Source organism: Penicillium lagena, assembly GCF_028827675.1.
Source record: "Penicillium lagena strain IBT 129212 chromosome Unknown utg000002l_segment0_segment0, whole genome shotgun sequence".
Taxonomy (NCBI): Eukaryota; Fungi; Ascomycota; class Eurotiomycetes; order Eurotiales; family Aspergillaceae; genus Penicillium; species Penicillium lagena.
In genome coordinates this window covers 1,878,908-1,892,719 of record NW_026623223.1, presented here as the reverse complement: position 1 = coordinate 1,892,719, position 13,812 = coordinate 1,878,908, and the positions used below count along the sequence as shown (strand labels likewise).

Genomic DNA, 13,812 nt, shown 5'->3' with positions numbered 1-13,812 from the left:
GATACGACTTCCTCCTTCTTTGATGTTTTTTCTTCTACTTTTTTCTTAAATGTGTCCAACAATCAGAGCTTTTGGGTTTTACTTCACTTTTTTTCCCCTTTTTTCTACTGTGTAGTCTCTTTCTCTTTCTGTTTCTTTGCTGAAACGGTTGCTTGATTGGAGGTTATCGCGAATGGAAAAGCCCTGTGCGTTTAGAACTGGACTTTGCTTGCAAATCTTGATTCTATTGATCTTGTCTATTCTGCTGCATCCATTTAGGCCAACTAGCTCTTGGTCCCATCGTAGCTGGTGTACTCGTAGTATCAATTCCTTCGATCTCATCCAGAATGGGAAACACCTTGGAGTTGATCTCGTTCACAATGATGGGGAAACTATGTACTGTGAATAAAATTTTCAAAAGCAACTACAGCAACGAGCTCAGTGACATTTCTCTATAGGCAACTCCTCGGCCTTGAAGTCCCCGAAGAAATGCTGTACAACGGATGGCCTCATGGTGGAGGCTGCATGGTATCGAAAGAGCGTGCGTAGACGGCGGCGTTTTAAGGCCATGAAATTGCTTGAAGACTTATCTCTCGGTGCATGCATGATCCATTTTGAAGACTAGATACCTACTAACCCTTTGAGTAAATGAAGTTTGCCCGAGTATGATACGTGGCCACCGTTAAAATGAAAGAGTAAAAGACAACACCCTGTCCGAAGAAACGCCGATGATAGGATAAAATAAGGGAAATGAGATACCCCGAGATACCCCATGGGGAAGAGAGCGAGATATCAACGCCCATCCGCCAGCCAGTGAAAGAAAGAAGAATGAAAGAAAGAAAGAAGAATGAAAGAAAGAAAGAAGAATGAAAGAAAGAAAAAAAAAACCGTCCAACATATTCAGTCATACCTCATCAAGGTCATACGCAATTCCCTCAAGCAAGGCAACGTGAAAAGCTATTACCGTTCCATACTGCCGGAAAAATAGTCCAAGTTCAACTCGGCCAGGGTGCGGGCCGGAACGCCCCAAGTGCGAGCGAGCCAGAGCGCCAGGCCACCGACAACGCCGACGCTGCCGACGATCTGGACCAGCACCCAACCCCGGTGGCCGATATCATCGATCCAGCCGACAATGCCCAGTGGGTCATGCGGACTCATTTTCGCAACGCGGTACTCTGCCGGAGAGCGGGATCGTCCGACATGCAAGCCCGCCGCACCAGCTTTCTCACTGCCCGCTATATGCAGGCTGCGGAAGCCTGGGGTCTGGGTGAGAGGGACTAGCGAACCGTCGACGACGCACTCGCTTAGTCGTTCGGTTAGCCAGACCGCACGCTCGCCGCGGGCTAGCGCTGTGTAGCGATCACGCTCGTTTTGGAGGCTGCGCTGAAGATCAGTTGCCCACTGCGCCAGTCGCACTTGGGCTAGTTGCTCTTCGTTCCGGGTGTAGTCTGCCAGACGCGCCATAGCGTAGCTGGGCGGCGACCCGCCAGCACCCGAGAGGGGTGAGTTCAGTGACGTTTGTGAGGTAGCTCGCCACGGGGATGCGCCGCTTATAGGCCCAGATAGAGCATTGGGAAGCGGAGCCGTCGATGGTGGCACAGATGGGAAGTTAGCGCGTCGCTGTGCAAGCTTCTTGGCAGCTGAGTGGCGCATCCAGGCTAGGTTATCTCGGTCAAATATCTTCTGCACCAAAAATTCCAGCTCAGAGCAAACTAGAGGCTGCACGTAATCCGGGCTCATCAGGGTGCTGGCATCCATGACTTCCATATCGGCTGTCTTTTCAGAGGAAACTGCAAAGGGTGGCTGTGCTTCTAGACCATCCGCACTACCAAATAGGAAGAGTTTGATTCCAGCCTCTCGTGCATGCTCATGGAACCGTTCCTTGAGCGAGGCAATTTGCTCGGGAGACATGGTGTCCGCTTTCGATATCACTGGGATGACATTGCTCAACTCGGTGAGCTTTCGAATGCACTGCAAGTCTGTCGGTAGAGTGTCTGCACAAGATCAGTTATGAGACTACAGCTCAACCCGGTATAGCGACTAAATTTACCGTTTGAAATCAAATATACGACGGCATCCACCTGGGACCCACCGTTACCAGCAAGTAGGTTTTGGAAATCGATGCCTGCACCTTCTAGGGCGGTAGTCGCACGAAGCAACTGTTGACGCATATATTGCACAATGGCATCGGTCTGTCCAGCACGGCTCAGCGAGGTTGTAGGTGTGTCGATGAAGCAGAGATTCCGCTCAAGCACAATTTCGTCAATGCTTTTCCGTCGTCGCAGGACCCGCGAGTCCTCCAGATCAGACCACCAGCAGGGATACGGTTTAGTGCTTGCATAGATTTCAGTGGTGGTGGTTGGCATTCCCTGACCGGGTATGCCTCCGGAATGAACTCGCGACGATCGGCGATGCTGCGATGAAGTACTCACGGGAAGCGAATCGACATGTACAATGTCCTCGCAGGCTTGAACAATCGATTTGATCAAAGAAGTTTTCCCCGAGCCTTAGAAGGATATTAGAACAGCTGAACCAAAAGTAACGGGGCCGTGGAAAGCATACCAGGAGCGCCAGCCAACAGCATCTTAAATCGGCCCATGTCTTTCCCTCGTTCTGTGAAGGGTCGTCGGCTGGGCATTCTGATACTCGGCATAATCAACTGGGAAACACCAGGAGTGGGGCGCGGGGATACGCCGAGCCGGGGTCCCTCGTCCTCATCCCCCGACATGATGACCTGGCTGGTTGTTTCATCGGTGATAGACATGTCATCGAGTGGTCGCAGCGACTGGTTGGAAATCGATTTGGGGCTGCTGGGTAGCGACGAGGGCTCATCGGGGTTGCTTAAGTTGAGCGGGGTCAGAGGGCGGGAGGCCGTGTCGGAGCCCCGTGGCCGGGGAGGTGATTTTTGAAGACCAGAGTCAACCGGCTTGATCGTTGACCGTCGCCGCGACATTAGACATTCGTCCATGTCATCTTCATCCGCCTCCTGTTGTTGGTGGTCGCCCTTGAACTCCGCAGGTGGGTCGCGGGGTGATAAATGTGGAGATCCGACCAGCCCGGCGTGCGACAGGGTCTCATCTAGGCTATGAACGCCATACATACTCTCCCTGAAAGACTCGGTATCGTCAGGGGGAAACGGAGGGGATCCGGGATCTGAGGCATGTGGACTGCGGGACAAGAAGAAGGTCGCGGGGACGGCAGTGCGGGGATCTGGGGATGGCGATAGAGCGCGATCGAAGGATGGCTTGCGGTCAAAGGCCGGCAGGTCAGAGACAGGCGGGCGCATGGTGGAAGCGCAGCATTTAAGCGGACAAGAGGGACATTAGTGATGGCGAGGATGAGATTGAGGATGATGGGTGATGTATGATCATGTCATGTAGAGAGGCGTACGTAAGCAAGGGTCACGGTACCTCGATGTACAATCGGGCCGAGAAGACGACCAAGCGAGACCCACTGGCCTTGATTGAATTAGTGCATCGCAGTACATCCTATAGGTCACATAAGTACATATGTACATATGTCTTGATGTCTCCGGCTGAAGGGTTAATTACTCTATTTATCCAGCGTACTATGTGTGTAGTGCAAAGGCAGAATAGAATACTGTAGCGCCTGGAGCGGTAAAAAGCGAACCACAGACGAGCCGAACGTGGATATTTTCCGTCTCCGCCCGAAGCCTCTCCATCTCCCCTGGTCTTGTCTTGTTCTTGTCCCTCCCACTTTCTCCCTCTTTCCCCCACTATTACTTGGTCTCTCTTTTCGCACCATGTCTCATCATCTTCGCTGATTCGAGCCCTGCTCTCGGCCAACCTGCCTGGATATCTGTCGCTCTCTCTCTTTTCTCGCGGCGGATTCTTCCCCGCTCCCCCCAGCCTAATTGGTCTGACACCTGAAGAAAGAAAGACAAGAAAAAAGAAACGGATAGAAACCCCTCCTCCCGGCTTTGAAAATGGAGCAACAACCCATGTCATGGCCCGAGCAGCTCGATGATGGCTCGCTCACCACTGCGCCGGCTGACGATGAGTTCTCCAACTTCCTCGAGTTCGGCATGCAGTTTTCCGATCTCGATGGGCACGGACCCGGCGCTTCGCAACATTCCCAGCAACACTCGCTCGCCAATCCATCCACCACCACGGGTCCCGACTCCGAGATGGTGCACATGGATACCGAGCCGACCTCGCACCCCATGCAGTATGGCCAGCTGGATATGTCTGACTTCAACAGCCAGTCGCAGTCCCATCAATTGGCCTATTCGGCGCCCAGCATGAGCCCAGGCTTTTGCGCGCCAGATCCCTCGCAACAGCGCTCCCTGCAGCCATCGCAGGCCTCGCACTATATGCAGGGCCAGCCGATGATCCCGCCGACGCCGAACAGTATGGAGTTGCATGGTAATGCCGCCCGATATCCCCAGCGCGTGGATGAGAGCCAAGAGATGTACGATCGCTATGCGCGCATCAACGAGGAGCAGGCGCTGTACACTCCCCTGGTTTCTCCTGCCATGACTCCGTTGGAGAATCAGTTCCGGCTTCCCGAATACACCATCCCCGGAGAGTACTTCACTCCCCTCACTTCTCCTGCTTTGGAAGCACAGAATGCGAATCAGTCCAACAACAGCGGCTACCCATTCCACCACAGGCAGGTGTCTGATGTGGGGTTTGTCCCGACAAGCGCAGAGATCAACCCGCTCCCAGGGACCTCGTCTCCGTCATCCCCTCACATTATAAGGAAGTCCGGTCGTCGACGACCGTCCACTTCTCGTGTCACTGGGCGGAGTAAGGTCAAGCAGTCGCCTTCCATCCGGGCGCAGCAGCAGCGCAAGAAGTCGACCCTTAGCATTAATTCGGAAGAGCTGTTCAATAACCTCAATGAGGAGCTGAACATCCGAAAGCCGCTCAACCATGATGTGTGCTCTCTCCAGGCCAGCAGCAACGAGGGCTCTGGCCAAGACTCGGTCTCCCCTGAACCATTATCAGAACCTCTGATGCCACCCCCGGCTCTTCCTCCGCCTCGCAGATCCCCCGCGATCGCTCCCCAGCACTCTCGGTCGCTGCCGGCTGGGGCGGCCACCCCTGCAACATTGATGCGCCTCCGATCGCAGCACTCGCCGGACCCCTCGGACCAGTTCACCGGCCAAGCTCAGCTTGCGCCACCCGAATACCAAGACGAGCCAATGGAGGATATCTCCCTCCCGGAGGCGGCTACTTCATCGCAGCAGCTTCGCCCCAAGGTATCTCGCATCGATACAGCCATACGCACCAGCACTATCAGTCCTACGAACTCTGCAAATACTACACCGTCGCTGGAGCTGCGTTCGGCTGCGACTGATCAACCTCCAAGTTGGTCTATTGCTCCTAGCCCCCGTACAGTCATGCCTTCCCCGAGCGGACCAGTTCCCAAGAAGTCAGACTCTTCAACAACTCCTGTTTCCAGTCGCAAACGGCAGAGCTTAAGTGCCACACATGCCAGCCCACAATTGCGGCCGAAGATTAGCCCCAATATCCAACCACTCATGCGAGGTGATGGTAAGTCAAAAGACCTAGACTGGTTCTTTCTATTGGTCCTAACCCTTTCCCAGGCATGAGCCATGACACGTCATCTATCTATCTGGCATCTAAGTCCAATTACCAACACATCCTCGATGGCACCTTGCCGTCTGGCGTTTCGTACCCCGAAAGTCTCGCAGAAAATCTGAGCTCCAAACGCACGAACCACAAGCTGGCTGAACAGGGCCGTCGGAATCGGATCAACAACGCTCTCAAGGAGATTGAAGCGCTCATCCCACCGCAATTCATTCAGGCCCGACAAGCCAGCGAAGCGGCTGCAAACAATATCTCAAAGGCTGGCGAGAAGGAGAAGGACAAATCGAGCAATCAGCCTATCAGCAAGGCCACCGCGGTTGAGATGGCTATCGACTACATCAAGCTGCTGAAGACGTCTCTGGATGATGCTTCCACCAAACTAGCGCTGGCTGAAGCGAAGCTTGCTGCCGGCGATCTGCCTCAGGACGGCTCGACTAGGGACACATCCTTATCCGCGACAGACAAGACTTCAGTCAAAGGAGCTACAGCGGACTCCATGTCGCCGGATTTGAAGTAATCTGCGGTGGAAGGCGCGCTGATGATCTTCAGCTTTACTTTCGAGAAGGTATAACAAGATTGATTTGGAGTAAAACCAGAGTTGTTCGACTATGTGTTATGATCTATTTTCTTAGCTCTTCTGTTTTATTCCCTCTCCAGGTATCGGGCGGCGATGGTGTTTTACTTCAAATGGGGGAGGGGCAGCTTTTTCTTGTTTGTGCTATTATCCTTCTTCGTGTATCCAAATAGACTTGACTTGACTTAGCTACATACTTTAACCGGGGTTTCACCCGCGCTCTCGAGCTTCCCTTGGTATTCCAGTGCCTATCTCCGTACCTAATAGCCTGTAGCGAGGTCTAGGGCTTACGGTGGCATAACGATAGATATAGATTGGACGAGTCTCATGTCAACCATATTTGAAACAGCTGAGTAGGACTTGCAGGCCGAAATTAAGTAGTCCATCGTTATATCTACGAGTGTTTGTGCCCTGCAACACGCAAGATTGACCATTGGCTCTCACCCCCAAAGGATGAAATTCGGTTAATTTTTTGGATATCCTCGAAGCAGCGCCAGCAATGGATGCGCCGCTTGTAAATGCAACTCTTGCTATGAGATTCGTCGCTCATGAACAGACAGAATAGAGACAGGCTGATCAGTAATCGCGGAACACGGCGACCATATCGTCCAACCGGGCCAACGCCCCCAGGTATTTGGCTTCACGAGCCCGCCAGCGCTGCAGGTACTCCAACTCAGCATCTGACAGATACCGCTCCTCATTCCCCTTGACATCAGAACGTTCCGTCTTCTCCAAAAAATCCTTCTCGCGCTCACGTTCGAAATTCAGCCGCTGCAGAGTACGAGACATGGCCTTGTACGTATCCTCCAAGATGCTGCCGCAGATCCGATCCGGGTCGTAATACCAGAGGTAGATGGTCTTGGAAGGCTGCCGCTGTGCATCGCGCGGCACTTCCTGGAGATCAACGAACCCACCTGACTGCATGCTGGCGAGGGTCTGTCGCAGATCCTTGAACGGGAGCATAGTAATCTCCTGTAGCCGTTTCTCGTCCAGCTTCCCCTTAGCATGCAGCACGCGCACCACCCGCAACGCGACATCACCGAAGCGCGACTCGGTGAGAGTTTCCAGTTCTCGATGCCGCAGTTTGCGTGCAAGATGCCGGAACTCAATCCTCCAGGTAGATAGACCGCCAATTTGGGCCAGTGAAGTCAGGTTGTACGGTGGTTGGGCCAGGAGACGAAGGTGTTGGTCAATCTCGTCGGTGCGGTCAATAGGATCCTGATCATCATTGTCATGATCGTCACCGTTGACGCCATTTGTCAATGGCCGTTTCCCGAGTCGGTTCGTTGTTTGTGAGGGATTCATTGGTCCGATAGATCCTGCTAGGTCCAGTTGTGGATCAACATCTTCCACTATTGCACTCAGCTTGATCGGAGCCGAGTATTGCTCTCCTTCTTCTCCCTCACGCGGAATCTCAGCCGAGTCCCGGCAGCGGGATGTCTGATATTCGATACGGCGGAGAAGACAACCATATACCTCGGCCGTCATGGCAGACGCATCGTTCGCGGCGAGCTCGATAAACCGAGCATTGCGAAGTGCCACATCTAATTTGGGGTAGTTGACCCGGACAACTATTCCAGGCTAAGGAAGGTGTTAGTACCCGATGGATTGTAAAGCATGAAAGAAAACTTACATCCATGGGAGCAGTATCATATCCATCTTCATCCTCTGACCAGTCGTTCTCTTCTTCTTCGTCGTCTTCTTTCTCGTTCCCTTCTTCTCCAGAGCCATCGCCATTAACCATCCCATGGTCCATCCGAGAGTGCTTGTTTGGTATGCCAGAACCGTGGCCTGACTTGCGCTTGATGCCTCGAGGGAGCCCATTGAATATCAATCCGCGAGTGAGGTCTCCATCTGTTCGTTCCGCGACCAACTCCGCGGTCTCGTGAGCTATCGCCTCCTGCTGTTTCTTGCCTTTCAATGATTTGATATCCGGTCTAGAGGAGACGGTTCGCTCAGCGTCGAGCCAGTTATCCGCAGGGCTCTGGAGATGTGCATCCCGAACCCGCATGATGTAGCCGTGGGATGCAAGAGCTGTAAGAGTAGGGTGTAGGAGTGATGGCCTTTCATGGTGATCACCGTTCCGTTCGTCGGCTGCCTCCTCCTCATGGTTTACCCCGTTTGTCACGGGCTTGGAAGATCGAAGTTCCGGCAGTGTCTCCAAATAGCTGATCGGGGCATGCCCAAGGAACAAAATGGTGGCCATAACTTTGGCCGCATACTTCCCCAGTCGGTCTTGAACTAGGTGGATGATTTTGCCCGATCGTACGAGATAGTATGCGGACTGTGGGTTCGCTTCGTAGTAGGTAATGCCGTCATCGAGGGAGGTGTAGTGGTAGACAAGGTGGTGCTGGATCATAGCCGCGAGGCCGTGATGCACCTGACGCTCGGTCAGGCGGGAATAGAATTTCAACCGCGGGAGAGTCAATCGTTCGTATCTTTGTAGAGTGGAAAAGATGCGCTTCAACGCGCGAAAACCGTTAGCTTCAAGCTTCACGACCACGATACCCCGTGATACTGGAGAGACATACTGCAAACAACTCCCCGAAATGGTCCTCGATCAGGAGCGTACAGAGCTCCGCGGCGAACTGAGCTGGTTGTCAGCACCTCGAGCAAGCACTTTTTTTTGAGACTCGTGAGTCGTCACGGGCATTTTTACCTTGGACGTCATAGTTGATGTAGCAGGAAGTCGCCAGCCTGCAGTGCAGCAGATGAGCGACGATCGAGGTCACCGCAGCAGGAGCATTGGGTGTAACGGGCGACTGTGACTTTCTGCATCTTTTTCTGGCTATCGCCAAGTCACCTGATCCCAAAGATCATGATCACGTGAATTCCGATTTCGTCCGGCCGGTGGCCCCTGATTGGCCGGTGCGCCCACGCAGCTTTTCAGCACTTCGACACTACTCTCGTCTCGTTCATCTCCTGTTTTCCCGCATTTCCCCCTCCCCTCCCTCCCTGCCAATTGCCCTGTTCCCTGGCTCTGTCTGGGTGTCTACTCTTTCCTCTTTCCTCCATTCACCCAGGCGACCATGCTGTCGCGGTCTTCCCTCAGCCGCAATGCGCCGCGAGCGCTCAACGTTGGCCGTCGGGCCATGGCCTCCGCCGCCAATCCGGCCTTCCAGTACGATGTCTCCGAGGCCGCTGGTGTGAAGGTCGCCAACCGTGAGGTGGCTGGCCCGACTGGCACTATCGCTCTAGTTGCAAAGGCCGGTTCCCGCTACCAGCCCTTCCCTGGTTTCTCCGATGCTCTTGAGCAATTCGCCTTCAAGGTTAGTCCCCTGGCCGTCAATTGAACCAATTCATTGATGAAAAACCGACAATGCTAATTTGGCTGCCATTGGTTAGTCCACACTCAAGCGATCGGCACTTCGGATCACCCGGGAGGTCGAGCTGTTGGGTGGTGAGATCTCGTCGAGCCACTCCCGCGAAAACATCGTCCTGCGGGCCAAATTCCTCTCGAACGACCTCCCATACTTCACAGAGCTGCTCGCGGAGGTTGCAAGCCAGACCAAGTTCCCTGGTGAGTTGGACTTTTGTTGGTAAGGGAGGAAAATGTGCTCACTTTTATCAGATTACGAATTGAACGAGCTCGTCAGTAAGCTCCTCAAGTACAAGCAGCAGGCCGTCTTCTCCAACCCCGAGAACATCGCCATCGATGCTGCCCACGGTGTCGCCTTCCATCGCGGCCTCGGCTCGCAGATCACCCCGACCGAGACCGCGCCCTTCGAGAAGTACCTGTCGGCCGATGCCGTGGCTGAGTACGCCCAGAGCGCCTACGCTAAGTCCAACGTCGCTCTGGTCGCCAGCGGCCCCAACGCCGCCGAAGTAAACAAGTGGGTCGGCCAGTTCTTCAAGGACCTGCCTACCGGCGGCGCCTCCAGTCAGTACAAGGTCCAGCCAAGTGCGGCAACCAAGTATTATGGTGGCCAGCAGCGTCTGCCTTCCAAGGCCGGTAATGCCGTCGTGATTGCCTTCCCCGGATCCAGCGCCTTCGGTACCACCGGCTACAAGCCCGAGGCCTCCGTCCTGGCCGCGCTCCTGGGCGGCGAGTCCACCATCAAGTGGTCTCCCGGCTTCTCGCTCCTGTCGCAGGCCACCCAGGGCTTCTCCTCGCTCCGTGTTTCCACCAAGAACCACGCGTACTCCGATGCCGGTCTCTTCACCGTCATGCTCTCCGGCAAGGCCGACCAGGTTGGTGCCGCCAGCAAGAACGTCGTCGACGTCCTTAAGAAGGCCGCCGCCGGCCAGATCGCTAGCGAGGAGATCAAGAAGGCCGCTGCTCTGGCCAAGTTCCGTGCTCTGGAGTCCGTCCAGACTCTCGAGACCGGCCTCGAGGCCACTGGATCCGGCCTGGTACACGGCAGCAAGCCCTACCAGATCGATGAGGTTGCCAAGGCTCTTGAGAATGTCACAGAGCAGCAAGTTAAGGAGGTATGTTTGAACCCACAATTTTGTTTCTTATATTATCATATTAATTGTTTATCCGCAGGCCGCCAAGTCCTTCCTCTCCGGCAAGGCCACCGTCGTCAGCGTCGGCGATGTCTTCCAGCTCCCCTACGCCGAGGACTTGGGTCTGACCGTCTAAACCCTGTATACAATACACAACCCCTAGATTTAAGGGGGAAAGCCAGTGTCCCCCGTTGCTTGGATCCGATGTGAACTCCTGTGTCTAGATTCATTTGCCAATATCTCCTTTGTCCGAAGGTGTAGTTGACTGTAATACAATTGTACCTTATTCGATGCAGCACTACCCAATCTGAGGAATTGAACGCCTTACGGTTAGCTTGGCCTACCTAGACGACGTAGATGTACATTTGAGAACTCATTAAGATGCTAGCCTGGGCCAGACTTCGAACTCAGCCGGCCATGTGCAATGACCGTTGAACTTTGAGATCTTCATTATGCGTTCATTGCCCTCAAGCATGATATACCTACCCCCAACATCATTCCATAATACATGTGTATACTGATTCAAAAGGTCTATAAAAAGTTGAAATGCTTAAGCTGCAAACAGCCAGTAGTCTCGATCAACGATGACATCAATTCCGCTAGGTATCAGTGATCCACGAATACAATTGCACGTAATGGGCTGATTATTTACTAGATTGAATGAATTTCTAACAGATACGTGAGAGCAATTGCACGGCTTGTCTCTCTTATATACCGAGAGACGCCCCTTTTAATAAAGCCGAGTTCAGTATCCCAAGCCGAAGTTCAACCGAGGTCAAACATCCAGAGCCGAATGATAAACCAGAAGTAAATAACCCGCCTAAACTCATTCAGGTATGGAAGAGTATCGAGTGAGAATAAGTATACCCACATAACTAAGTCGTATCGACAACCATCGCCGAAGGCAGCGCAAACTAAAAGGCCGATCTGCGCCCCCGAAATCGGATTTTTGATCAGAAAGCTATGACAACAGAGACAGGCAGCGGAGAACTTAGGGATAATCGGCTATTCCCTATGCAGGAATCGGCTATGCAGGTACAGGAGCGAAGAAACTTCTGTATTTTCTCTATTCCGGTTCGCTGGGTTCTTCAAGGGTTCAAGTGTTGATCATTGTTCCTGACCTAGAAATCCAATTCCATAATAATGATGGCTGAACTACACTCTGTGCAGCTGTGTGGAGAATAAAGCGTTTTCGATGAAAGGCTTTAGGTCACGATTCTATGGGCATCTATCTAAATGGGTACAGTAGGAAATAAATAATGCTGCTCCGGAGTCATCGAAAGCGCGGACAAAAAAGGAAAAAAAGCACGATGATATCACAATAATCACCGCAGCAGTAATCAATGGGTACTTGGTATCGAGTCGGCCCTCTCGTACACGGAGCCAAACGAAGCATGGAGTTTGTTTATGACCGACCTCGACACGTCAAAACGATCATATCCCGGTGCTTACAATGACCAGAAAACCCCTGCACAGCAGAAGGGTATCTCAAACCTTCTCTTTAGTGCTTCGCAGTGACAGCCTCGCCAGTCAGTTTTTCAACTGCCTCTTTGGCCCTATTTCGGTGTATCGGTGGTTAGTCCGAGGTGTCACATGAAAGCGAAGGATGGATCAATGAGGACGGGAAGGAAAGGGAAAGATGGATACGTACATGTCACCCAGAGCAACCATGCAGACGGTCTGCCAGATGCCCAGACCGATACGGGGCGTCACACCCCGGTAGAGACCCTTGAGGCCGTTGGAGTCGTAGATGTACTTGAAGGTCTTGCCGACAGTCAAGTTCTTCGGCCGGTTGGGGTCCTCGGTCTTGCTCTGCATCTCAACGCGGATAACCTCGATAGGTTGGTTCCAAGCGGACAGACCACCACCAAGGCCAGAAGCCAGGATCTTCTCGAAGGCGGACAGCTTCTGGCTATCTTCCTTGTTGGTCACCTTGCGGATGGCGGTCTCAGCCAGACGCGACAGACCAAAGCGTGAGCCCCAGTTGGTCGTCTGACGGATAGCCACGGCATTGACACCACGGTTGATACCGCGGATGCCCTCCTTGCGGTAAATATCCATGAAGGTCGCAAAGGTGCCGGGAGGCTTGACACCCGACGCAGCTATCTTGTGCTTGGTGATCTCGACCGTCTTCATACAGGTACAGAAGCCCATGGTCGCATAGGCCTGAGCAACACCACCGGCCATACCAGCACCGATACCAGCCAGAAAGTCGGGCGCACCGAGCACCTTGGCGCCGTACTCGGCCTCGGAGGCGACGAACAGCAGCACGGCACCCTTAGTAGAAGCCTCAATCCAGGCCCATGGAATGAGTCCTTGATAGTCTGTTTTAATTTCCGTCGGTATTAGCCTCTGATTATTATTATTATTTTCTTTTGGTCGGAGACTTGTCCGGGGTCGGAGCACATCCCCACACCACACGCAACTTGCGCTCATCGGAGGAATCAGGATCAGTGTCACTTACAACCGAGGATCCCGCCACGACCCCAAATCCGACCCATAGCACCGGCGAAGCTGTCGCCCCGATTTGCGGCCATGGTTGTCTTGGTCACTTCCAGCGGCTATAATGGTCCATCAGTCAGTATGCCTGGTTCTGGCGGGGAATCAATTGTGTCGATATTCGGGGGCGATTTTGGCGGCCGTACCTGTCCAAGCGTTGTGACCCTAGAGATCAATTAGCATCAATTATCGTATGGGACATGTTCTTGTAAGGGGTGACATACTCGAACATATTCAATCCAGCGCCCACTGCAAAAGACAGAAAGTTAGACCACTGGGCCCTGCCAAGACAAAGAAAGGATCCTTACGCAACAGGTTGCTGAACTTGACGGGCTTTCTCTCCAGCACGGGGGCCGAAGCCTTCTCCGGGGTGGTGGTAGACATCTGGGGCACTTGGGGATGCGCTGAAAGGGGCCCTGACCAAGGGATGTAGGGGGCTGCGGCGCCGAAGGGATCACAAAAAGTGGGAAGGGAGGAGGAGGGGAGTGAGTCGCAACGTCGTGGTGAGAGAAGTGGGTGTGGAAGAGGAGAAGAGCAAGAGTTCGAGAGGAAGAGTTACATATAGGGGAATCAGCGAAAGCTTGGGGAAAGTCAGCTGGGCTGGATCCTCCCAGCAGTACCTGGTACCTCCGCCTTGCAGGGAATCCACTCAGGCCAGCAGGTACTCAGTACCTCCCATACTGCAAGTGCCTAGGCAACGTGACTGGCCTGTGATTGTCGATCATCAATTTACAG

The 13,812-nt window shown here is 53.5% G+C and overlaps 5 protein-coding genes across 5 annotated transcripts; 2 read left to right on the top strand and 3 right to left on the bottom strand.

Annotated features, from left to right (window-relative positions):
- Positions 1-939: 939 nt before the first annotated feature.
- N7510_003524 (uncharacterized protein) lies at positions 940-3,265 on the bottom strand (the record flags this gene model as incomplete). Its single annotated transcript, XM_056975450.1, has 3 exons — positions 940-1,973; positions 2,030-2,485; positions 2,542-3,265. 3 exons carry the CDS (start codon positions 3,263-3,265, stop codon positions 940-942), a joined length of 2,214 nt encoding a protein of 737 aa, XP_056835406.1.
- Positions 3,266-3,925: 660 nt separating this feature from the next.
- N7510_003523 (phosphate-sensing transcription factor PHO4) lies at positions 3,926-6,072 on the top strand (the record flags this gene model as incomplete). The annotated part of the gene is made up of 2 exons (XM_056975449.1): positions 3,926-5,498; positions 5,552-6,072. The coding sequence occupies 2 exons, from the start codon at positions 3,926-3,928 to the stop codon at positions 6,070-6,072; spliced, it is 2,094 nt and encodes a 697-aa protein (XP_056835405.1).
- Positions 6,073-6,705: 633 nt separating this feature from the next.
- N7510_003522 (uncharacterized protein) lies at positions 6,706-8,659 on the bottom strand (the record flags this gene model as incomplete). Its single annotated transcript, XM_056975448.1, has 2 exons — positions 6,706-7,710; positions 7,763-8,659. Coding segments are annotated over 2 exons (1,902 nt in total), but the record flags the coding sequence as incomplete, so codon positions are not given.
- A 499-nt stretch (positions 8,660-9,158) lies between these two features.
- On the top strand, positions 9,159-10,714 carry N7510_003521 (ubiquinol--cytochrome-c reductase subunit 2; the record flags this gene model as incomplete). The annotated part of the gene is made up of 4 exons (XM_056975447.1): positions 9,159-9,398; positions 9,475-9,649; positions 9,701-10,560; positions 10,619-10,714. 4 exons carry the CDS (start codon positions 9,159-9,161, stop codon positions 10,712-10,714), a joined length of 1,371 nt encoding a protein of 456 aa, XP_056835403.1.
- Positions 10,715-12,079: 1,365 nt separating this feature from the next.
- Positions 12,080-13,461, bottom strand: N7510_003520 (putative mitochondrial DNA replication protein (Yhm2); the record flags this gene model as incomplete). Its single annotated transcript, XM_056975446.1, has 6 exons — positions 12,080-12,134; positions 12,230-12,902; positions 13,043-13,139; positions 13,224-13,242; positions 13,302-13,326; positions 13,386-13,461. The coding sequence occupies 6 exons, from the start codon at positions 13,459-13,461 to the stop codon at positions 12,080-12,082; spliced, it is 945 nt and encodes a 314-aa protein (XP_056835402.1).
- Positions 13,462-13,812: the final 351 nt, after the last annotated feature.